The 22887-nt window shown below is 46.1% G+C and overlaps 1 protein-coding gene across 2 annotated transcripts in view; it reads right to left on the bottom strand.

Moving 5' to 3' along the window:
* GRHL3 (grainyhead like transcription factor 3) overlaps positions 1-22887 on the bottom strand; it is a 73491-nt gene that overhangs the window by 17767 nt on the left and 32837 nt on the right. The window contains exons 3-14 of one of the 2 annotated variants that reach the window (XM_015424853.1): positions 22018-22079; positions 18853-19189; positions 16400-16479; positions 15554-15707; positions 15210-15321; positions 14343-14437; positions 10820-10978; positions 9168-9246; positions 5855-5988; positions 4549-4589; positions 745-833; positions 165-250 (exon numbers count right to left, since the gene is read on the bottom strand). In XM_015424853.1, the coding sequence (XP_015280339.1) occupies positions 165-250; positions 745-833; positions 4549-4589; positions 5855-5988; positions 9168-9246; positions 10820-10978; positions 14343-14437; positions 15210-15321; positions 15554-15707; positions 16400-16479; positions 18853-19189; positions 22018-22079 (1428 nt within the window). The remainder of the gene's footprint in view (positions 1-164; positions 251-744; positions 834-4548; positions 4590-5854; positions 5989-9167; positions 9247-10819; positions 10979-14342; positions 14438-15209; positions 15322-15553; positions 15708-16399; positions 16480-18852; positions 19190-22017; positions 22080-22887) is intronic. The other variant, XM_015424854.1, reaches the window with a different exon arrangement.

The following is a 22887-nucleotide window of genomic DNA, read 5'->3' as shown; positions in this document are numbered from 1 at the left end:
TTAATGAAATGCTGGTAAGTGCACTGGGGTTAGAGGAAACTGCCTGGGAAGCCAGAACTGGCTTCAGCTTCCGGAACTGCCAGTCATCCATCCCTCTCTTAACGTGTTTACCACAGCAGCACTATAAGCATTATGAGGCAGAAGTTAAGAGTGGGGTAACTTACAGCATTCCTCAGACCTTTCAGATCTGGCGTCTTCAGCATGAGAGCATCAAAAACCTCCTCCGATTCTCTCCGCACATAGAGCAAGACTGAAAGATGGAAGAGACTGCAAGCATTAAAAATGAAGACCTCCCTGAAAGCAGAGCACACTGAGGGGCATCAGCAAGTTCTAACTGATCCTGCCGTTTTCTCTCCTCACGTGCCTCAAGTCCCCTCCCCTCACTTTTGGCCTTCACTTGGGTCTCTGAGCCAAGCTTACCCACTTATTTCCCATAAGCTCACTGAACTTCTCATTTACCTGTAACCAGTGTTCCCTCGTGTGCTCACAGTTTTTTAGCTTTTGGCTCACACATTTTTGTCTTAGCTCAGAAAGGATGGCACCAGAGCAAACTAATTTATGCAGCAGCTAAGTCACCTGCTCACAACTTTAATGCCGATCGCTCAGAAAGTAGAATTTTTGCTCACAGGACCCCCCAGCTTAGAGGGAACATTGCCTGTAACCCCCCAAACCAGCAGGAAACCCTTGCCTAATGACGAGTTAATTGGAGAAGATGGGGAAAGGAAGCTCCAGCACCAATATTACCTCGCTGAGGGTCTTCTTCCTTTGCTTGTTTTGAAGCTAAAGGATCAAATTCGTCTGTGAACGAAGGGCAGCTCCGCTTCAAGGGTAACCTATGCAAGGAAAAACAGATGGTCAGAAGAAGTCCAGACGGGCTCCAACACTGAACCTATGAAAAAATGAAGCTTCTTTACATGGAGTCAAACCACTGGTCTAACTAGCGGACCATTGTCTGCTCTGACTGGCAACAGATCTCCAGTAGAGGAAGATCTTTTCCCAGCTTGTTACCTTTCCAGCTGCTGTGCCAGGGACTGAATCAAGGGCTTTCTGGTTATAAAGCACTAGCCTGTGCTTCACTACGGTATTCAAGTTCCGTAAATCCAGTTATAATACTGATGATGTGAAGTTTGAAAGGTAACATTTGTTGTAGGAAGATTGTAGTGTAAAGGATGAAGTGAGACATATGTACTGGGTTTCCACACCCCCCCCTCTACTGAAGGACCTCTCTGTAGACCACAGGGGTGGTGGTTCTGCCCTCAGGTGCTAGGATCATCAGGCTGCTTGGTGAGCTCACTCTGGAGCAGGCTCCTAGGAAAGTCCTTTACTATCTCCCCATGAACATTCATAAACTCAATTGCCATGCTGGCTGTTATGAGAAATGTCTATTCAGGAGTCTTGAAATCGCTTGATTTCTGTAACTGTCCTCAACTGTCTGCATTCTCTTCTAACTGTGTTTTTACCTCAGAACACTGAGATCCACAGCTGAGCAATCAGAGAGAAGTAGGTGCAAGCAGGCAGGTTTTACCTCAGAACTCTGAACTATACAGTTGACCAATGGGGGGGGGGGCAAGGAGGCAGCAGCCTGCCAGGCACATGAAAAACAACTGTGGGAAACATATTTTGCCCCTTTTTTACCCCCTTAGGGGTCGTGTTACTCAGAAGTCTCTTCATAGTGGAGGTTGACGTCATGGTAAGAATGCACTCCTCTTATTTTGGGTTTCTTGGTGCAGGGATTTGGTCTGGGCATTGGATTTCTTTTTTGGGGGGGTGCAGGGCATACCTTTATTTATATTTTACAAAAATGCTTCTCATTTATGTTACATTTAGGAAGTGGCAAAAAAATCTGGACACACACGACTAAAACAGATAAACAAATATAAAGCCAACAGTCGTGATAGTCTGACTATCACGACTGTTGGCTTTACATTTAGGAAGTGGGACATAACTACATATTCAAAACAACATCTGAGCAATCAGATATTGAGCAAGTTCATATGAACCAATTTTCTAGAACCCACAGTGTGAGAAGTTATAACCTAATACAGGAAACCACTTTTCTACAAATTCGGGGTATATTTCCATAGTGGGTGGGAGTGTGGCTAAGCTGGGCCAGCAGCATCGCTAAGGTGATCCTGCTGGGGCAGCCTCCCTCATGGATTAAAGTACCCTGGCCCTGCTCCTACACCTGACGAATACCCGCCTGTCTGGTGTAAAGGGGGAGGGATTGTGTTTAAAGGCATCAGGGAGGCTGGGCCAGCAGCAGCACTAAGGAAATCCTGTTAAGCAAGCCTCCTTGATGGCTTTAAGGACTCTGCGCCCTTTCCAACCCTTGACAGGCAGTTGTCTGTCAGGTGTAGGAGGGACAGCGTGTCTGAAGGCATTGGAGAGGCTGGGCCAGCAGGATTGCTAAGGAGATGCTGCTTGGGCAGTCTCCCTGATGGCTTTCAATGCTCTGCCCCTGCTTCTGCACCTGACAGAAAACTGCCTGTCAGGTGGAGGAGGGGTGGGTGGGAGTGTATCTAAAGCCACTGGGGAGGCTGGCCCAGCAGCGTTGCTAAGGTGTTTCTGCTCCGGCAGCCTCTCTGATGGATTAATGTACCCTGGCCGTGCTCCTACACCTGACAGACACCCGCCTGCCTGGTATCTGGGGGGATTGTGTTTAAAGGTATCAGTGAGGCTTGGCTAGCAGCAGCACTAAGGCAATCCTCCTGAGCAAGCCTCACTGATGGCTGTAAGCATTCCATCCTCTCTCCTACACCTGACATGCAGCTGCCTGTCCAGTGTAGAAGGGGAAGGGGGAGGGGTATTGCAAGCCATTGTGGAGGCTGGGCCAGCAGGATCACTAAGGCGTTACTGCTGAGGCAGACTCCCTAATGGCTTTAAGCACCCTGCACCTAGTGCTGCACCTGACAGACAACCGCTTGTCAGGAGTAGGAGGTGGGGAGAGTGTATTTGAAGCCATGGGGAGGCTGGGCCAGCAGCACTGCTGCACCTCATGGGTGGTTGGCCATTCCTGATTTCCTCAGCTGTCATTAGCTCTCTGCAGTCTCCTGTAACTGTTTTTTTAACCTCAGAACACTGAGCTCTGCACCTGACCAATAAGAGAATGGGGTGAACAAGAAGGCAACAGCCTGGCAGCCACATAGGAAGCAATGGGGGGAGCACATTTTACCCCTTTGAACCCCCTTAGGGGGTCAGATTTCTAAAAATCCCTTCTTAGTGAGCATCTACATCATGGTAGGAGTGCTCTCCCTGAATTTCGTGTTTCTAGCTTTAGAGGTTTGGCCTGGGCATTGATTTTACATTGAGGGGACTTTATTTTATATATATAGATGGACTCTGCCCTAGACCTATGTTCAGATACAAGAGGTTCTCCTACCACGACAGCCGATTATTATTTAAAACATTTATTAGCTGTCTTACTACATTAGAGGAACTCAAGGCAGTGTAGTGGTTAGAGGCTTGCCATTTGCCCTGTCCTTACCCCAATCTCCTGCCGTCAAGAAACTGAGGGCCAAGAGAAAAAATGGACAGGAAGTGGCCTCCATACTGATACTCTAGGAACTTCCCCATGTCTCTGGTCTTTACCACACAGATTAGGGAAATTCCTAAAGCATCATCTGGATGTGACATGACAACCTCCCCAAAGGGCTCCCTCCTCAGTCACTGGATTGTCTCCCACATTTGCTAAGGCAGTGCTGGCAATCATAAGTTCAAATCTATACTCTGCCATAGACGCTCACTGGATGACCTTGGTCAGAATACTCTTTCTCAACCCTAACACACCTCACAGGGTTGTTGTGAGGATAAAATGGAGGAGGGGGAAAATAATGTTGTGAGCTGCTTAGTTATTTATTTATTTAGAACGTTTGTACAATGACTTTCCAGAAAATCTAATCCACATAATCATCGAGTCCCTACTGGGGAGAAAAGGAGGGTATAAATATCTCAATTAAAAAGTGACTCAAATGTTGTGCTCTTTATTTAAAGCATCATGAGTTGTGCCTACTCATTTCAACAGGGCCCATAAAGAAGAAATTCATCCAGTGGACTGTGCCCCATGGATCAGGTCTGCTGGTCTCTCTCTGACACCCTTCATAGTGTACAACATTTGCCATGTGGTTCAGCTAAGTATAGCTACACTCTGGCATCTTCTGTTAAAAATCTTCCTCAGCCTCTTCCTACACAGAAGGACTGGTATATTCATCATGGCTGAGTTTATGGGAATCTCCCTGACCTCAGCCTAATTGTGAGAGAGTCCTATAACGCCAGGACTCCCATGCAGTTCCCTTAAATTAGGCTCATTGAGAAGATTCTTCCCAAATTGTGCCTCAGACATGGTCTACCAGATATACCAGTCTTACTGAAGCCAAGCAGATCTGGGTTTGATCAGTGCCAAAACAGGCGACCACTCAGGAACCCTGTGCACAGTGCCTTGAGCTCTCCAGAGGAAAGGCATACATCATGGTAATAGGAAGTGACCAGAAGGTCTAAGGGATATGAGAAGATTTTAGGCAGACAAGCCAGATGAAATGTCTCTTTCCATACCTGGTAGGGTCATGTGGAACACCAGTGGTAGGTAACACCTGCTGAGGAGAGAGAGAAGCTTTAAGAAAGAGTCCTTCAACATGAAAACAAGCCCTGCTCTGTGGGGACAAAAGAGCTGGACCCTCAGTAAGAGTCCCATGCTCTCCCCCACCCCCACTCTGTTTCAGACACTGCGTGGTTATTCTTCAAGGCCCTATACATCTCTGGCTGATTCCCCATTTCTACACAAACTAACTATTGTTACAAAGCATGCAGAGGACCTATGTATATACAATGCTTTCTAGTGTGTGTGTGGGGGGAGATCATGTTTATTTGTTTAAAACCAAAAGGTCACCACAGGTATATCAAAGACACAAATCTCTTTGTTAAAAATAAAAATTACAGCAACTAGTTTTGCCATTATGATTCACAGGTAAATGGACATTTCTGCAATTTAATCTTGAGTGCATCCAGAATCTCTGGCCTACAAACACACATCCACCTTCATTCACTGTCCTCTTCTAAATCCAAGTCTGCTCAGACTTCACAGGACACTCTGAATTCCCACTTTTAAATTTCTCTTCAAAGCTTCCATTTTCCTTTTTAGGAGTTCCCTCTACATCTTTGGTCAGACAACAGCTACATTACAAGCACAGCTTGCTTTCAGACCAGACTAGCCCTAATAATTCTAGTCCAAGGGTTCCTTAAAACTTTCTATCACAAATCCTTTTCCTCTCCAACATAGGATGACATTTCCTTTCCCCAGGGAACTGGGCAAATAAGTATTAAACCCTGCTTAAAGTCCATGAAGTATATATGCATTCTGTCAGTCTGTCTCATATGCCCAGCTGTTGCTCAATGCTCCCTCTAACCTGTGAAGTCTTGTGAGCAAAAATTCTACTTTGTGAGCTACTGGCATTAAAGTTGTGAGCGAGCGAGTTGGCTACTGCATAAATTAGTTTGCTCTGGAGCCACCCTTCCTGAGCGAAGACACAAATGTGTGAGCTGGAGGCTAAAAAACTGTGAACTAGCTCACAGTTAACTCACCTTAGAGGGAACACTGCTGTTATGTTTTTCCTCTATTGGATTTTTTTTCCATACAAAAGTGACAGTTTAACTCCTTACACAGAACACTCCCATAACTTATGTCTTCTACCAAAAACCCTCCTCACCCAATAGCAACACTTCCCTAAATAAACCATAATTTAATCTTTAAAAATTTCACATAAAAACACTGAGACCAGGCCTTCCTATAGCACAACAAGCTTCTCACGGCTTTGACTGGACTTTGAAAGCATTGTGGTAGTGCCAATAAAAAGGGACTTACTGCTCCACATCTCTGGAGGTTTGGAAAATGGACATTTGGGATGAACAAGACAGGCTGGGTTTCCAAGTCTGCCTGGGGCTTGAGGTACGTGATTTCATTGCCTCGGAAGCCTGAAACCAAGCAGCTTTTCAGACCTGGAAGGCAGAAAAGAAATCTCCCTTTTCACCACTGACATGTCAAGGAGAAGAGCACCAAAGCCTGTTCTGAGCTCTGTCTAGTGCATTTTAACCCTGCCCTTCTTCCAAGGAGCTCATGGTTCTTCCACTCCATTTTGTCCTCACCATAACCCTGTGAGATAGGTTAAGCTGCAAGATAAGAGAGAATACGATGGATTTGTGAGGATTTGTGATAGAGTGAGGATTTGAACCCAGGAAACTCGGATCATAGTCCAACATTTTAACCACTGCACTAGCTCTCCCAGTCCACTATTTCCCCCCAGCTTTTACCTTTCAACCTTCTAAATAGTTCTGCCAGGGGTCGTTTCGTAGAAAAAGAGCTAGGGGAACTCATTAGCATAACTCATTAGCATATGCCACACCCCCTGACATCATAAGGCCCGGCGGTGGACCTGCAAGGCCGGCGGGAGTGTGAGGAAGCCCCGCCAAGGCCCTCCCTGGCCCCAGGCAGGCAGGGGTGGGGAGAGGCGGGGAGGAAGCAACTTACCCTCCCTCTTCTCCTGCCTCCTCCTGGCTGAATGAGGGCCGGAAGCGGGGCAGCCGGGTGCAGGGGGTGTGGCTTTGTCATGTGCCCCACCCCACACCTCACCCGGGGGAACTGCGATCCCCCGCGTTTCCCCCCGAAATGACCTCTGAGTTCTGCAAGACACTTTACATCTTCCCTTATAACGCCATAATTAAAAGAGCTAGAGACTTGTTTTTTTTAAAAAAAGTCATCAAAGTGGGAAACTAGCAGGGCTATTTTTGGGCAGAAACACACAGGAATGGAGTTCCGGCTGGCTCCCAAGTTGGCCACGCCCAGCAGGAACTCATTAGCATAATAGGCAACACCCAACAGCAGAAACTCATTAGGATTGGCTACATTAGGGGTGTGTGGCCTAACATGCAAAGGAGTTCCTGCTACAAAAAAAGCCCTGGGTTTTGATCACAAGCAAGGTCAACAGAATAAGAAGCAAAAGGTGGGCGTGGCTGGATGAACACACTTCTGGTAACATGGGTGTGTGGCCTAATATGCTAATGAGCTGTGCGGTCAGGGGTGTGGCCTAATATGCCAATGAGTTCCTGCTGGGCTTTTTCTACAAAAAAAAGCCCTGGAAACTAGTAGATCATCACCCTAGATAGTCATAATGCTATAGAAATCTAGCAGTTCCTGATTTTTTAAACAGCCCTCCAGTGGTGAGAGGAGAAGGGCAGCTGAGGCCAGGAAAGTTCAGGAAAAAAACAGCTGTGTGAGTGCTCCATTGCCACTATGAACACCTCTGCATTTTCAACAGCAACAAGACGTCTACGGAGAATCCTTTCCATGTGGAAGCAGTCAAAGTCATAAAGCAGTTTGAAAAATCAAAACTGAAATTTAGCAGGCAGGCATGCCCCTCCCCAACAAACATAAAACAAAACACATAAACTGAGAGCCAACAAATAAAAATGTCAGAATGAATGCCGGAATGACTAATATAATCTGATCAGCCCATTCCCCCTAAAGCCTTCAGAAATAAAGCAATCTTGGCTTTCAAGAGACTAGATAAGAGAAAGGAGGCCTGGAGAGTTTGCGTGGGAAGGGAGTTGGTATAACCTGCAAGATCTCATTCTCAGACAAGAATGATTATATGTGTCTAGGGAACAAAGAAAAAAAAACCGAGAACAGAGTTTAGGAGCCTCTGTCTGGCAATATTATTAATAATAATTCCTAGAGTGCCTACAGTAACTTGGCACTGCTCATTAATCTCAATGAAGACACAGGCCTCGCCAGTCGGCTTGCAGTCTAAAAGACCAGACGCCCAAAGTGAAAGGAGGTGTGCAGGAGGGAGGCAGAGGATGGAGCTCAGTTTGACATAGCAAAGAACAAAGAAGCAAGTTTTTCAAATTGCATTTCAATCCCAGCTGGGGTCAGGCTTATCTCCACTGGCCAGTGTAACATATCCAGCAGACCTTTAGCTAATGATTAGGAGCAGATCATCTTTGCAGTGTGGTGAACCAGCTGGAGTGTGGAGTGGGGGGCGCTGCAGATTCGATAGGAGGCACAGCCCCTGGCGCTGGTTATGGCCATGGTGTGGACTAGGACCCAGGTTCAAAAGCCCACTCTGCCATGGAAGCTCCCTGTGGGACTTTGGGCCAGCTCTCTCTTAGACTAATCTACATCACAGGGGTGTTATTATGAGGATAAAATGGAGGAAGGGAGGGAGAAACCTCCTTGTGTTCCCATTGGGCAGAAAAGCAGCCTGAACAAACAAATAAATATATCATCTACAACCAGAAAGCAGGTTTGCTACAAGTGAGGGTCTTAAAGCATTGTGCATTTTATTTAAAAGACCATCATAGGGCCAATTCACATGTCCACAGCATCTTTTTAGTTGTTTTAATTTTGGCATACGTGCCTCATTTGTCAGCCGCCCTGAGCCCGTTCCGGGAGGGCGGGTTATAAATCCAATAATAATTTTTTTAAAAATATATGTATCGGATATGCAGTGCAAATTCTCCCGTTGGTCTCCCAGATGCAGGCAGTCCCAGTCTGATCATGATGCAGGTGGAGAAGGAGCTTCAGCCTGCCCACCCCACCTGTGCTGCTGCTTTCACATCCTGTAACTATTGCAAAAATTATGAGTATGTGATATTTGCAGTGAAGCAGTTTCAGAATGCAAAAAGGGCATGGCTTGGGGGAAACTGAAGCCTGTCCTCCATTGGCACACACGCAGAATCAATCCCCTGTTATCTGGGAGGAACAAAACTCCCATTATACATCTGATACTTAGTCCTAAGCAGTTTCAGAATGCAAAAAGGGCATGGGGGGGGGGGACTGAAGCCTGTCCTCCATTGGCGCACAGGCAGAATCAAGCCCCTGAGTATCTGGGAGGAACAAAACTCCGATTATACATTTGATACTTAGTCCCTGCAGCCACCACAAGGTCTTTGTAACACTAGTGTTGCCGTTTAAGAGCTGGTTCCCGGGCCAGCAGCATCCCCTAACCCTAAGCATCCTTCCCCGCATGGCAGCATCCAGAAGTAGTCCCCACCGGCTTCAGTCACACTAACTGTTATTATTTGCTGGTTCCCGGGCCAGCAGCATCCCCTAACCCTAAACATCCTTCCCCGCATGGCAGCATCCAGAAGTAGTCCCCACCGGCTTCAGTCACACTAACCGTTATTATTCGCATCGAGGCATTTCCCCTTCCTCCTGAACTGTTTGCGTTCATCGTCCCGCATTTTTCTCTCTGCTCCCTGGGAAGAAAAGTCAGAGAGTCTCAGACAAAATGTTTGTATGAGCTCCTTGCCACAAACTGCATGCTCCTGAGTACTTGTGACATTTCTAACACAAACAGAAAGCCTATAAATTACAGGGACTATGTGTGTGTGGGGAGAACTGCACACAGAGAAACACTGCACACATTTGTATGCACACACAAACACATACACATGCACGCACAAAGAAAGGGCTCTGTTGTTGTATGGCCCCAGGTGTTGCTGTGAAGCAACGGATCATCACCACGGAGGACTGTGGGCAGGTTTTGCTTCCTGTTTGATCTTGACCCAAATCTGGCCACAAAATTTCCCTTTTAGGGAAAAGCCAAGAGATGCATCAGGGATACCTTGGGCTCTGTTGTTAATCCTTCCCCTGGGGACCACGGTGCTGGGGAGCTTAACCACTGGTCTCGCCCCACCTCTCAACTGTTCTTCAAATTATAGATAGTTTCTATTATGGCTTGGGACATTCCTGTAGATTTAGGACCAGTGCCTGGGGAGGGAGATCAGTGGGGACATGATGTCACTGCAGGATTTCTGTTTCTGCTAGACTCTATGGCACACCATAGATTCTGCCCTCCAAACCTGCCATTTACATCAGGGGAACTGATCTCTGTAGTCTTGCAATTCTGAGAACTGCATGCCCCACCTTGAGGTTGATAACCCTAATCACAGCACTGGGTGGGGTGGGGTGGGGGGGGTGCTTTGCAAATGGAGGCAGGCCATTGCATAGCCCCTCCTCTTGTGCAATAATACTGAGAAGATATCCATGATGCCCTCACCACAGAACACTCTCGCTATGAAGCAAGGACCAATTTCGACCAGGCAGTCACTGCAAAAACTGACTCCAATATTATTGTATGAAGGAAAATGAATGTCAAAAAGACATATCCAGAAGAAGGGGGATTACGGGGACTGGGGTAGGGTTATAACCATGCAAGCAGTATCAGAAGGAGAGTAAGTTACAAGGACCTCTAAATTCAGGCCAAAGATCCGCACTGACACATATCTATTTCAACTCATACTGTTTGCAAAGCAGTCAAAAACAGCCAAGGTAAAATCAACAATCTGGAGCAGCTGGCTACTCCTGATGCATTTTGGATCAAACTGACTCAGTGAGCAATGCTCCCTCTAAGCTGTGGAGTCTTGTGAGCAAAAATTCTACTTTGTGAGCTACTGTCATTAAAGTTGTGAGCGAGCAATCTGGCTACTGCATAAATTAGTTTGCTCTGGAGCCATCCCTTCCTGAGCTGAGACAAAAATGTGTGAGCCAGAGGCTAAAAAACTGCGAGCTAGCTCACACTAACTCAGCTTAGAGGGAACACTGCTCACGAGTGTACACATTTTATTTCTAATTTACAACTGAACTCTTAAACAGTTTAATTTGCTTGCCTTTTTAAATCTTCAGCATAGCTAGCAGATGAGTTCTTGCAAAGATGCTCATAAAAGCTAACATCTTGGTTTAGGAAGCCACAATGGGAGACCCTGATTCTTCCTTCAGCCCTGTTCCGCTAGCCTCCACAGGAAACCTGTCCCCAAAGTTTGACTCTACCTTATCGCAGAATATTTTGATCTGGCAAACAGCTCGATGGACCAGTCGGTTTGTCCCACTGCTGTAGTCATAAGTGTCTATTTGGAGGTTCAAAGGGACACCCTTCACACCTTTCTGGGAGGAGAAATCTGTGCTCAGGCAGTTCACCCCAATAAACACCTGCAAGGAGAAACAGATTATTTCATAATTCAACAACACAGGTCTGAAATATATACTAACCTCCAGCAGGTTCCTGGCACTATGATATCCTCAAATTAATTGCTCAGATGCCACATGCACCACCTTGCCAATGCAGAAGCAACTGGGCACAATGGAGACTGGACAACTGGCCATCAAAGTAGGGTTACCAACCTCAAGATAGGGCCTGGAGTTCTCCTAATCTCCAGGCTACAGAGATCAGCTCTCCATAGGAAATGGCAGCTTCAGAAAGGATACGGTATGGAATCACATCCCTGCTTGGCTTTCCTTCCCAAACTCTACCCTCTGTAGGCAGCACCTCCAAATCTCCAGGAATTTCTAGTGCGGGATTTGGTAGCCCTAGACAGGGTGGGGGTAGCATTCAGTTCTAAAAAGAGGGCTGTTGAGATTCAGGAAGGAAGAAGCTCCATTGCTTAATTCTAATGGTGCAGAGGCATTCAGTAGTTGCTCGTTGGTGAAGGAAATGTACCCTGCACATGCTCAAAAGATACCTGTCCTCCAAAGACGGCATAGCCAAAGATGGGAAGAGGTGATGCTACACTGGCATGACTAATGAAACAGGGAGGAGGGCTATGGCAGCCATTTCCAAAAGAGATTTTTTAGCATGAATCCTCCTGGGGAACATTCTCCCAACCAAGGTGGAATTTTTGCTTCTCTAATTGGAAATCTCTTTCAGCAAGCGCTTAGAACAGGATGCCTGTGAATTCCCCAGGGCTAGGAGCAGAGTCACACTTTAGGTTTTCAGAGTTTAAACTAGCAACACACAGTTTCAAAACATTTTAAACAGCCGTCTTTCCGTGTGAGAAATGCAAAAGCAGGAGTTGATTCCTTCTTCTGCTTCTTCACCTCAACTTTACTATTTAGACTCTGGAACCAGAAGGTGTATGTTCAGTCAGCACTGATGTTGTGGTATTCATCAGACCACCCCAGCAGAAGAAGTCAGCACTGGCTAAACTAAAGTAATAGAAATGCCACAGCTGTTTTCTTAGTTGAAGAAAGACTGGGAAGGTGGGGGGGGGTGTCTCTGTGGCTCCCTTGCACAGAGAAACTAATAAGTATTGTTTGAAGTTCAGAGGTGGGAAGGAGAAGAGCAGGAGGTGCTGAAAAAGGGCCTCCAACAGCAACTCAGAAACTTTTCACATCTCTAAAGTCCTAAACCTTAAAACCACCCCAGGCCAGAAAGGAGGCAATCTTTCTGGTAAGTACAAAATCACATCTCACCTCAGTGCCCCACAGGACTAGCTGCATGCCTGGGATGTTTGGGGGGGGGGGAGAGAGAGACAGGATGTTGCCTCAGAGACAATTTGTAACCTTTTAGAACTGTATAAAGATAAAAACAGCCAAAAAGAGGGGCAAGGTTGTCTTTGGGCTAGAAAGAAGAGGTCTCACTGAGATCCCATTTTTCGTAAGTATTATCTCTCTGCTTGGACTTCCCTGTGCAATACAGGTTTGTTTGCAGGCTGCAACACAACGGTAATCTACCAAGCTGAAGGCAGCCCAACACATTGGCATGGTGGGTCACCCATAGCTCAATAAACCATCATTTTCATTGCCTGTTTGGGACTGCAAAACCCTGGAAGCTGGCAGGACACAATAGGTAGCAGGAAAGAAGGCATTTGACATAGTGGGCCATGAGCTGGGAAGCTCTCTAGCCTATTGCAACACAGAACTGCAAGAAGGCCATGGTTCAGGTTTCTACAAGAGTGTAACCTTTGCACTACATCACTCATTTCAAAGAGAAGAGGCCATTTATGTGAACTGAAAATTGTGGCAGAGTTCTTCCCCCCTCCCCAACTGCAGGTGCAATGTAGCTTATGTAGTTTAGTGATTAAGAAAAAGAACTGTGACCCCCATCCCCAAGTTTCAGTCCAGACATGGATTCTTTGGAAGACCTTGCATAATCCTAACTTTCTCAAGCAGGAGACAAATAGTGGGGAGGATTCCCCCCCCCACAGAAGCAAATGTGGTATATTCTCATATGCAGACTTATTCTATTATCGTCTCTGGTCAAACAGGATTTGCAGGTTTTTATCATGTTGTCAAAACCTGCAAAACCTGTTTGACCTAGGACTGCCAACTCTGTTTTAGGAAATTTCTGGAGATTTGCATGTGGTTCCTGTGGACAGGGGAATTTGGGAATCATTTCACCTAGAATATAAGGTACACAACAGAGTTTGCCCTTCAAAGCTGCCATTTTCTCCAGTGGAACTGATCTCTATTACCTGGATATCAGTTGTTAATTCCAGGAGATCCGCAGGCCATACCTTGCAGTTGGCAACCATAGTTTGACCACATATAGCAGTGGTAGACAGAAAGAGATGAGTATGGTACAGCAATCATAAGGATGTGAGAGGCTGCCCATGTGCATAGGAGCCATTGGAACATGCTTGGAGGGGTGCCATTCTCAAGACAGCAAAGTTTACTTGTGCTGAAATGAATGGGAATTGGGCTAATCCCAGGCCTAAGCATGTGTCACTTGCTCCAGACAGTGCCTGTAAGGAGAAAGCCCAGGTTAATTCACATAACCTGTTTTGGGCTTGCTTCTAAGCCAGGTTCACATTTGTTCATCCGCGGCCCCGGTCACACGGGCCGGATATCGCAGGGGGGAAGCATGGCTGTTTGCCCTGGAGTGAACTACTGCGCGGCCACTGGATCAAATGTCCCACCGACGTCCCATGGTTCGGGGGGAAGTGCTGATCATACGTCAATCCTGCGGCGCGGCAAAGAAGCGGCGCGGCGGGGGTTGTATTTTGTTTTTAAACCGAAGTGTGCACATGCGCCATTGGGTGCTTTTGTGCATCCCGTGGAGACTTGGGGGAAAAAAAACCTTTTCGCGACGGGACATGGGGGAGGCGCCGGATGCCACGAGCTTAGGGCAGAAACCCTTCAAAGCTGCCACCCTTGCCCCGCGGTTTCCGGAAACTAGTACCTTGGAGGTACTAGTTTTTTACGGCGCATCTTCGGTGGGAAGCTTCCCAAATGTTGCGGTTTGATCGCGCCCGGAAAATCCGCCTATCTTCTGTCTCTGTAGCGTGGCTAATGCTCTGTGTGACCGCAGCCATAATGGGCTGTGGGTAAAAATAAAATGGCCGAACTAAATGGTGCATTTGCATTACAGACCTAAAGCAATTTTAAACTTTTATTCTGTCTCCTTAGGGAACCATGAGGACTGCAGTTTGGGTGGGAACTGTTTGGACTCTCAAGCTATATTTCCTATGGTTCTGAGTGAGAAACCATGACCATTATAATTTTAAAAAACAGATAACAGCTTTGTAGTAAAGGGTGTGTGTGGATACTTGTCCTTAGTAAGGTTCTAGTGTCATACCTTTGCTTCCTCATGAATGTTCCAGACAAAGGACAAGGCGTTGTAAGCTACTTCCTCGATATGTTGCACAGTATTGAAATTCTCTTTACAGTCAGCTGAAAGGCATTAAATACATAATGACTCTTCTAATTGTCAAGCTCTAGTTCTTGGAATTAAAGAAGAGTGATAAACCCCACCCTGCTAAACCATTAAAAAACTTTTCCTAAACTCGACCTGAAAGCAAAGCTCAAAATCCAGAGGAGCTTGGGCGCATATACTCAGGGAAAGGAGGGTTTAGCAATTTTCATTTATTTTTTAAAAATGTATATGCCATCGCAGCAGAGACCTGCTCAAGATGGCTTGCAAAATAAAATAAAATGTTAAAAATAATTTAAAATCATTAAAACAGTTTTAGCAACCGTTAAAATCTTAGCCGATAAAACCCAGAACATAAAAGTGATTTTTAAGAAGCATAACCTGCCCTGCCCCCCAAGTGTTAAAGCAAATAAAAACCCACATTTAGAAGCCTAAACAATCCCATAATAGTCTTCAGGCTAGAAGCAGATTGCAAAAAAAAGTTTTTAAAAGTTTTAAAACCCTAGTTAAAAGCCTGGCTAAAAAACAAACAAACACATTTCCTCTCAGCACCTAAAAGGGAGGAGGGCGGGCACCAAACAAGGATCTTCAGGGGGTTATTACATGAAGGGGCCAGGGCTGGAGGCACTTGTGGAAATATGACTGGTAACTAGTTTGGTAACTAGTTTGACTGAATACCACCAAGAACTGCAAGAGGACTGAACCCCATTGATAAAAGGGAGTTTTCAATCTTTTCCCTTTCCCTCCCAGGCAAGAAGGCCTTCCCCCAGCCAAAGTATCTCCATTCCGTACCGACATCAATGACTCTCTGTTTAGCTGTGGGTTGGCGGGAATGCCAATGCTTCCAAAACTTGAGCTGCTCCACTGGGATCTTTTCATTGTCAAAAACGACCATCACAACACTCTAGAAAAGGAAGGGAAAGCCAGTTTAGGTCTCAAGTCACTGATACATGGGATTTAATGTATACATTTCTTTGCAAAATCAAAGCCATCAACAGATAACTGTTTTACAGCACTTTACAGGGGCTGGTTGTACAGCTTGGGCTTCTCTGTAAAGGTAAAGGTAAAATGAGATCTCTATAGCAGCTGGCTCAGCAATGTGTTGTATGTGTAGTGTATGGGTAGTAACTTCTTACCTTCACTTTATTGGAAGTCAAGTGTAAACATTTGGTGTCTCCAATAGTCCTTAGGGTGACTGGGTAGAACTGTCCTTTGTTGAGGTAGGCCATGGGTGAGTCACCCGATTTGACGTGAATCGCTTTGGGGGATCCCAGTGTATATTCAAAGTCACTTGAATGGAACAATTAAAAAATGGATTGTGAACAGAACAGTTTTACTCTGAAAGACGCTCGCAGAGAATCGACCCAGGAAGCCGCAGTGTATTTTTGTGGTGCGAATAGGTGTGACTTCTTCCCTCTTGGGGAACACTAGACCCAAAAAAATGCTTCAATAGCTTAATAATCATACAAACATGTAGAAGAGCCAACTTGTATCAGGTTTCCCCGCCTAGTTGTCCAGGACAATTCTTACATACTACAGATGACCAGGCAAACAAACATTTGTTTCCTTTTACTTATTCATTTAAAACATTTGTATACCTCCCCTCAGCCACAGAACTGACTCCTGAGTCATCTAGCAGCATATTCAAGTAACTAAGACTCCCATGGAATATAAATTCTATTTTTTTAAAAAAAACAAAGACAGAAGAATTTAAAAACCAAGAAGCATTAAAATTATTAAAGAAAAAAACCCAGAAATTGACCAGAAGATTTAAAAACAAACAAACAAAAGCCAAGATAATCACAGGATGAAGGGGTGAAAAAGAGAGACAGAGACCAGAACCCTCACTTAAAAATCTGGAAAAATAAATTTGTGTTCATCTGTCTCTGAAAAGATACCAGATCTGGTGCCACAATGGAGGAGGCTTTGCGCCATGCTGTCGTCTCCCCCTCCCCACACACACATATTTTTTTTTTTGTTACCTCTTGGTATCTTCAGTGGAGTAAGCTTCTGAGCATGGTGCTTCCGTCTGGGATTTGAGAATATCATTGAAGATCACAGACTGCAGAAATACAAAACAAGGACAGCTCTATATGAATTCTATTCTAAGTGTGAAACCAGGTGAGGAATGGGAAGATTTGTAATTGTGTGTGTGTGTTTTTGTAGTAGTAAATAGCAGCCTTTAGATGCCACAAACTCTGATTGGGATTGTGTATGAGGTGGTGGTGGCAGTGGTGGTGGTGGTGGGGAGTCTAGTCTCCACCCATGCCATTTCTACACCCTCCATTGGCCCCCGTGGAACAGCTCTTTGCCTCATGTGGGAGGGGAAACATACAATTTGCCATCCCATTACAAGAAAATAAAATAGATCCTAAGAGACCCCCTAAAAGGCACGTCCCAACCAATGCTCCCTCTAAGCTGTGGAGTCTTGTGAGAAAAAATTCTCCTTTGTGAGTTACCGGCATTAAAGTTGTGAGTGAGCGATTTGGCTGCTGCATAAATCAGTTTGCTCTGGAGCCCTCCTTCCTGAGCGGAGACAAAAATGTGTGAGCCGAAGGCTAAAAAATGGTGAGCTAGCTCACACAAACTCAGCTTAGAGGGAACACTGGTCCCAACTCAGACGGAGTATTTTTTTAATTTTTGAAACTTTTCTCTTCAGCAGCCCAGCTGCTGTGCCTTTCATAGGCACAATTCTCAAGACCAACTCTTGTGTTTCTTAAACAGGGCTTTGGAGAAAATCCCAGAAAACCTACTGTCAAAATGGTGATTAATCACTATATATAAGAGAGGGAGCTTTTCTAGGCAGCGTAAGTTAAATTATGAGCAATCCAATTTATGAACTATGAATTATGAACTACCCCAAAACACTTCCTGGTCAGAAAATGTCCCAGTAAACTAAGGACTTAATAGGAAACTGTATTTCTTTTCTTCCTACTCTGGACATGAAGCAGATATGTGGAAAGGACAGTTGGCTGAACAGCTCCTAGGGAGCTTTACAGGCACCCTCATTTAAACAGGGCCCACTATACTGTTTTGACTGGAGATCTCTCCTTCACCCAGGGGTCGTTTAGTAGAAAAAGAGCTAGGGGAACTCATTAGCATAACTCATTAGCATATGCCACACACCCTGACATCACCAGAAGTGTGTCATAAGGCCACACACCCTGACATCACCGGAAGTGTGTCATAAGGCCACACACCCCGCCCCCAACGGTCCTGGCCACCGCCGCCGGCCTTGCAGCTCCACTGCCGAGCCCCATGAGAGGCCCGGCGGTGGACCTGCAAGGCCGGCGGGAGTGCAAGGAAGCCCCACGAAGGCCCTCCCTGGCCCCAGGCAGGCAGGGGTGGGGAGAGGCGGGGAGGAAGCAACTTACCCTCCCTCTTCTCCTGCCTCCTCCTGGCTGAATGAGGGCTGGAAGCGGGGTGGCCGGAAGCAGGGGGCGGGGCTTCGTCATGTGCCCCGCCCCCCGTACCTCACCCGGGGGAACTGCGATCCCCCGCGATCCCCCCCGAAATGACCTCTGCCTTCACCCAAACCCTATTATTTTCCTCACCCAGACTGAGTCAACATTTTTACCAGATTTGTTTTTTAAAAAACAACAGCCATCATATTACACAAACTCATGTATCCACTGTAGACACACAGAGAGAGAGCATTTATGGGGTGTGTGTGTTCCTCTATCTCCTTATTTTCTTATCTGGTGGCAGCTCCAGTTCTGTCCAGTGGCTGAGTCAATCAATGTGACAGGTGAGGGCAATAAGCTTGCTGTGCTCCACAGCAGAGGAATAGAAGTCAGAAATGGACTAGGAAATCAGAACAGCCCTGGAGCAAGGAAGCCAAGGGGTCATGTGTAGGACTGCCAGAATCACAGGGGTGCTTAGCTTGGAGACTATGAGAATGGGTGTAGGATTGGTCATCTGAGCTAATTGGCCTCTACAGTGCTGGCAGTGCTACCAAGGCCCTTTGGCTCAGCAGTCCTCTAGAAACTTTCCCAGTAAGGTAAAGAGCTGGTCCACCCCAACCTACGTGCAAGGGGTGAAGACAACTGAAAGAAAGAGAAAGAACATCAAGAATGGCTTCCCAACCAAAGTTCAAACAAAAAAATTATCCCTTGAATCTCCATGACGGTTAACATGGCATGTAAATGACACTCCCTCTGCACAACCTATTTAGTACAACTCCCATTTTGTACTGCTCCCTTTTCATACACCATGTGTGTCACATCCTGCACAGAAATGGGCAGAACCACTTGGGTTGTCTCTGGGAAAGCTTGACAAACCCAGCTTATCAATCCAGATTCCACCAAGTCTTCTGGGTCACATTTCAAAGCATGTTGGATTTTCTCTCCCCCCGCCCCCCCGAAGGTCATCAGTTTATTTACAAAATAATAAACCACCAAGAAAAATGGCTGCAAAACCAGCCTGCAATTCTAACCTCCTGAGGGTCCTCTTTGTAGGTGCTGTCTGGCTGCCACCTCTGTTGCGGAAGGGCCACGTGGATTGTGTCGAAGATGGAACTGAGTGCACTGTTGTCATAGATGTCCCCCGAATTTATCATGTAGTTGTCTGGACTGGTCTCCAGCTTGCTCGTGCCAGGGGGCAGTGCGGGCGGCTTGTGAGGAGGGGGAATGCCGTCCAAGCCCAAGCCATTCTTCTTGGGCAGGTCAGAATATTCCTGGTTCATGGAGACATTTTCGGCCAGAAGCTTCATGACGTGAGCAGAACTTTCAAAGGACGAAATCTCCGGTTCATACTCCATCCCATGGCAGTGCCTAGAGGAAGGCATGGGAAAGAAACCGATCCATGAGATGCAGCGTGTTTTACTGCAACCACTCCTGCATACCACCCTTTACATCCTTGTCCCACCCTCTTGTTTCCCCAGGGTTTTGATTGGTGTCACAGGTTATCTCCTGGCAACAGTCATACATCTTCAAACATTCTATCTTTTTTTTAAAAAAATATTGAATAGTCTTCAAACATTCTCCATAACCTTGGCAGGTGATACACGGAGCCTGTCATACATCTCCTCCTACATGCATTTATACCTATAAGTAAGTGCTCAATACAGATGGATGTTTAGATTGAAGGGCCTGCAGATAATCTATTGATATGTATCATATCTGAGGGACTGCCTCTTCCCATTTACAACCCAAAGAGCGTTACTCTTCATAGACCAACACCTCCTGGTTGTCCCTGGCCCGAAGGATGTTCCTCTTGCCTCTACCAGGGCCAGGGCTTTTTCTGCCCTGGCCCCTACCTGGTGGAACATGCTCCCTGTCAAGATTAGGGCCCTGCGGGATCTTCTTCAGTTCCATAGGGCCTGCAAGATGGAGCTATTCTGCCAGGCTTTTGGCTGAGGCAGTGGGTGTCCATATATGGCCTCCCTGAGATTGTTGTCACTCACCTACCAACCCAAATAATATACCAGGGAACCTCCCACAACCAGTTGACTTATCTGAATTGTGATTTGTTTTAATGCTTATTACTGTGTTTTAAATGTTTAAACTGTATTGTTACATGATGTTACCCGCCCTGAGCCCACTTGCAGGATGGGCAGGCTATAAATAAAATAATAATAATAATAAATCAATCAGGAACAGCATCCATACAGAGCAACTGACATATGTGGAACTAGGGATGGGCACGAACTGGCTCACAAACCTTTGTTCATGATGAATTTTGGCCAGTTCGTGGTTTGTGAACTGAAGTTCATGAACTGCAACCAGCCACAAACCTCCATGAACTTTTAAGGCAGTCTCTGGGGCTCACTGCCCAAGAAAGCCCCTTTAAACAGCTGAGCCACTCGGATCCATTTAAACCACTGCTTTCTGCTCTCTATGACTTTCTGCGGGGACCAGAAAACAGTGGCTTAAATGGCTCAGAGCTATTTAAACTCCTGCTTTCTGCTCTCCATGAAAAGCAGTGTGGAGCAGAAAGAAGGGGTCAAAAACCCATACGAACTGGTGCATTTTGTGAACCAACCTTCCGGTTTGCACAGGTTTGTGGTTCAGCAAAAATGTGGTTCGTGCCCATCCCTATGTGGAATTGTATAGTTTTACAGTTAATTGATCATTAGAGTTTTATAATGTGATTCTTTTACACTGTATGTTAATTGTTTTAATTGGTCTGTAAGCTTCCTTGAACACCTTTGGCAGAGGTGGTAGAAGAGAGATGATGAAGATAAATACATTGAGCAAACATGGATGCTCAGACTTCAGAACTTTAGCTGGACTTAGTTGTTCTTGTCTTCTGATTAAAGACAGCGGCTTAGATCCACTGGCATGGTTCCAGAGATGGAATAATTTCCATCTGGTGGTGGTGGAAAGTGCCATCAAGTCACAGCTGATTTATGGCGACCCCGTAGTGTTTTTAAGACAAGAGAAATTCAGAGATGGTTTGCCATTGCCTGGCTCTGCATAGCAGCCTCTGGCTTCCTTGGTGGTCTCCCATCCAAAAACTAATGAGGACCAACCCTGCTTAGCTTCCAAGAATCTGGCCAGATCAGACTAGCCTGGGCCATCCAGGTCAGGGTGAGTTCTACCTACAGTGCGAATTTCTCTCCCCACTCCCTGGCTGTAGTTCAAAATGTCCACCGAAATTTCAGGGAGCATTGGGGGGGGGGGCGCAGCGGGCAGGGGAAGGAGAAGGAGAGGAAGTCATGCTTCACAGCGGCAAGTCATTCCAGTCCACAAGAACACTCCAGTGGATCCAAGCTATTGCTTCCTTTAAAAGTACTGAAGTTGACTGAATCGAAAAAATGACCAGTGGTCCATCTAGTCCAGCATGTTGCTTCACACAGCAGCTGACCAGTTGCCTTGGAGGCCAATAAACAGAGCATAGTCAAAAAGGGCCTCCCCTGATGCTGCCTCCTAGGGCTGCTATCTAGAAGTTGGCCTTACCCATGTTTACCCAATGGCCCTCGCAGGCCAAAAAATGAGGGGGGGGGAGGAGCCTTACACACTCACTGAAAGGGGAACAGTTTAAAAATAGAACATTTATTTTTGAATATAAAAAACCAGCACATAGCTAAAGGTACACAGAGTCCAGGAAGTGGAACTGAACTGAGAAATACCAGAGCGACCGTTAACTTATTCTGGTAGGGTTATCTGGCTGCCATGGAAGCCAAAAAGGATGAAAGGGAAAACACAGCCCATTTTTGGAAGCGGTTGAAACAAAAGCCGGCTAATCACCTTCACTGCAAATTTAGAAAGACCACAAAAAGGCTCCAAGTTTCTCGGTGTCCTTTGCAAGCTTTGGGGGGTGGGGGTGGGGTAGGAAACAGGACATGGGGTGAAATTCAATCCTTCTCAGGCCAGATGAAAGGAGATGCTGAACCATTTTCTGAAGCATTTTTAACCCACAAAACACCTTTCACAACCAGTATAGTGTAGGGCAGTGGTGGCGAACCTATGGCACGGGTGCCAGAGCTGGCACTCGGAGCCCTCTCTGTGGGCACGTGTGCCATTGCTCCAGCCAGGCCCAGACCATCATTAAAGTGTCGATTTCTCTGCCAAATAATTTTAAGTAAATGAAAGCATTTGGGATTGCTTTTCTTACTTTGTTTATCAAAACATATAAATGTTTCCCCTGGTTCTCTCACCTCTTCCCGATTTCATTGCGTCCTGTAGTTCCTGATGGAAGAATCCTCTTTTCCTTAGGAACCTGCTCAGGGAAAAAGGAAACACTGTCTCCATAAGAAGGAACCATACACTGGGACTGGTTTTCCACTGCCAATGTATGTTGGGCCCTCCACTGCCACGTATGTTGATTAATTTGATGGAAGGCCGATATTTCATGCTAGCAGAGCAATGTTGCTTTTGTCTGCATCTTCCTTGCCAATGCTCATGCTTTTCCACGCGTGGAGTGACTCCTACCTGCCAGCTTCCCACGCCTGTCTACTTGTGCAGATATCTTATACATGAGCAAAACACAAGACTGATTAAGATAAGGATGTCTGCCTGTCCATACAGAGTGAAAATGATTTCATGTGTGAACAAAGAAACTGTTGAGCCCGTGGACAATTTTTGGATGTTGTGAACAGACAATGGGCCCCACCACAAAATGGCGGTCATGGGGACTGGGTCTAGTCACAAAATGTTGGGAACGTGCAAGCCACGCATCCTCCTACAATGGTGGTATCTGTTTCTGATTGGGTAGATACAATACCTCCTCGGCTGTTCTAAAGCATCTCCCACTCAAATGAAGTGGATGAAATCCTGGACTGATTCTGTGCTTTGCGGGACTGGGTCTAGTCACAAAATGTTGGGAGTGTGCAAGCCACGCATCCTCCTACAATGGAGGTATCTGTTTCTGACTGGGTGTTCTCTGTAGATACAATACCTCCTAGACTGTTCTAAAGCATCTCCCACTCAAATGAAGTGGATGAAATCCTGATTCTGTGCTTTGTGGGAGAAGGAAAGCATCACATAGGGGACCACAGGACTACGCAAGTCAGCCGTTTGACAGAATA

This window comes from Gekko japonicus, unplaced genomic scaffold, assembly GCF_001447785.1.
Source record: "Gekko japonicus isolate JY-2015 unplaced genomic scaffold, Gekko_japonicus_V1.1 scaffold1176, whole genome shotgun sequence".
In the NCBI taxonomy this organism is placed as follows: domain Eukaryota; kingdom Metazoa; phylum Chordata; class Lepidosauria; order Squamata; family Gekkonidae; genus Gekko; species Gekko japonicus.
Note: the sequence above shows the minus strand (reverse complement) of the source record. Positions and strands in the feature narration are given on the sequence as shown.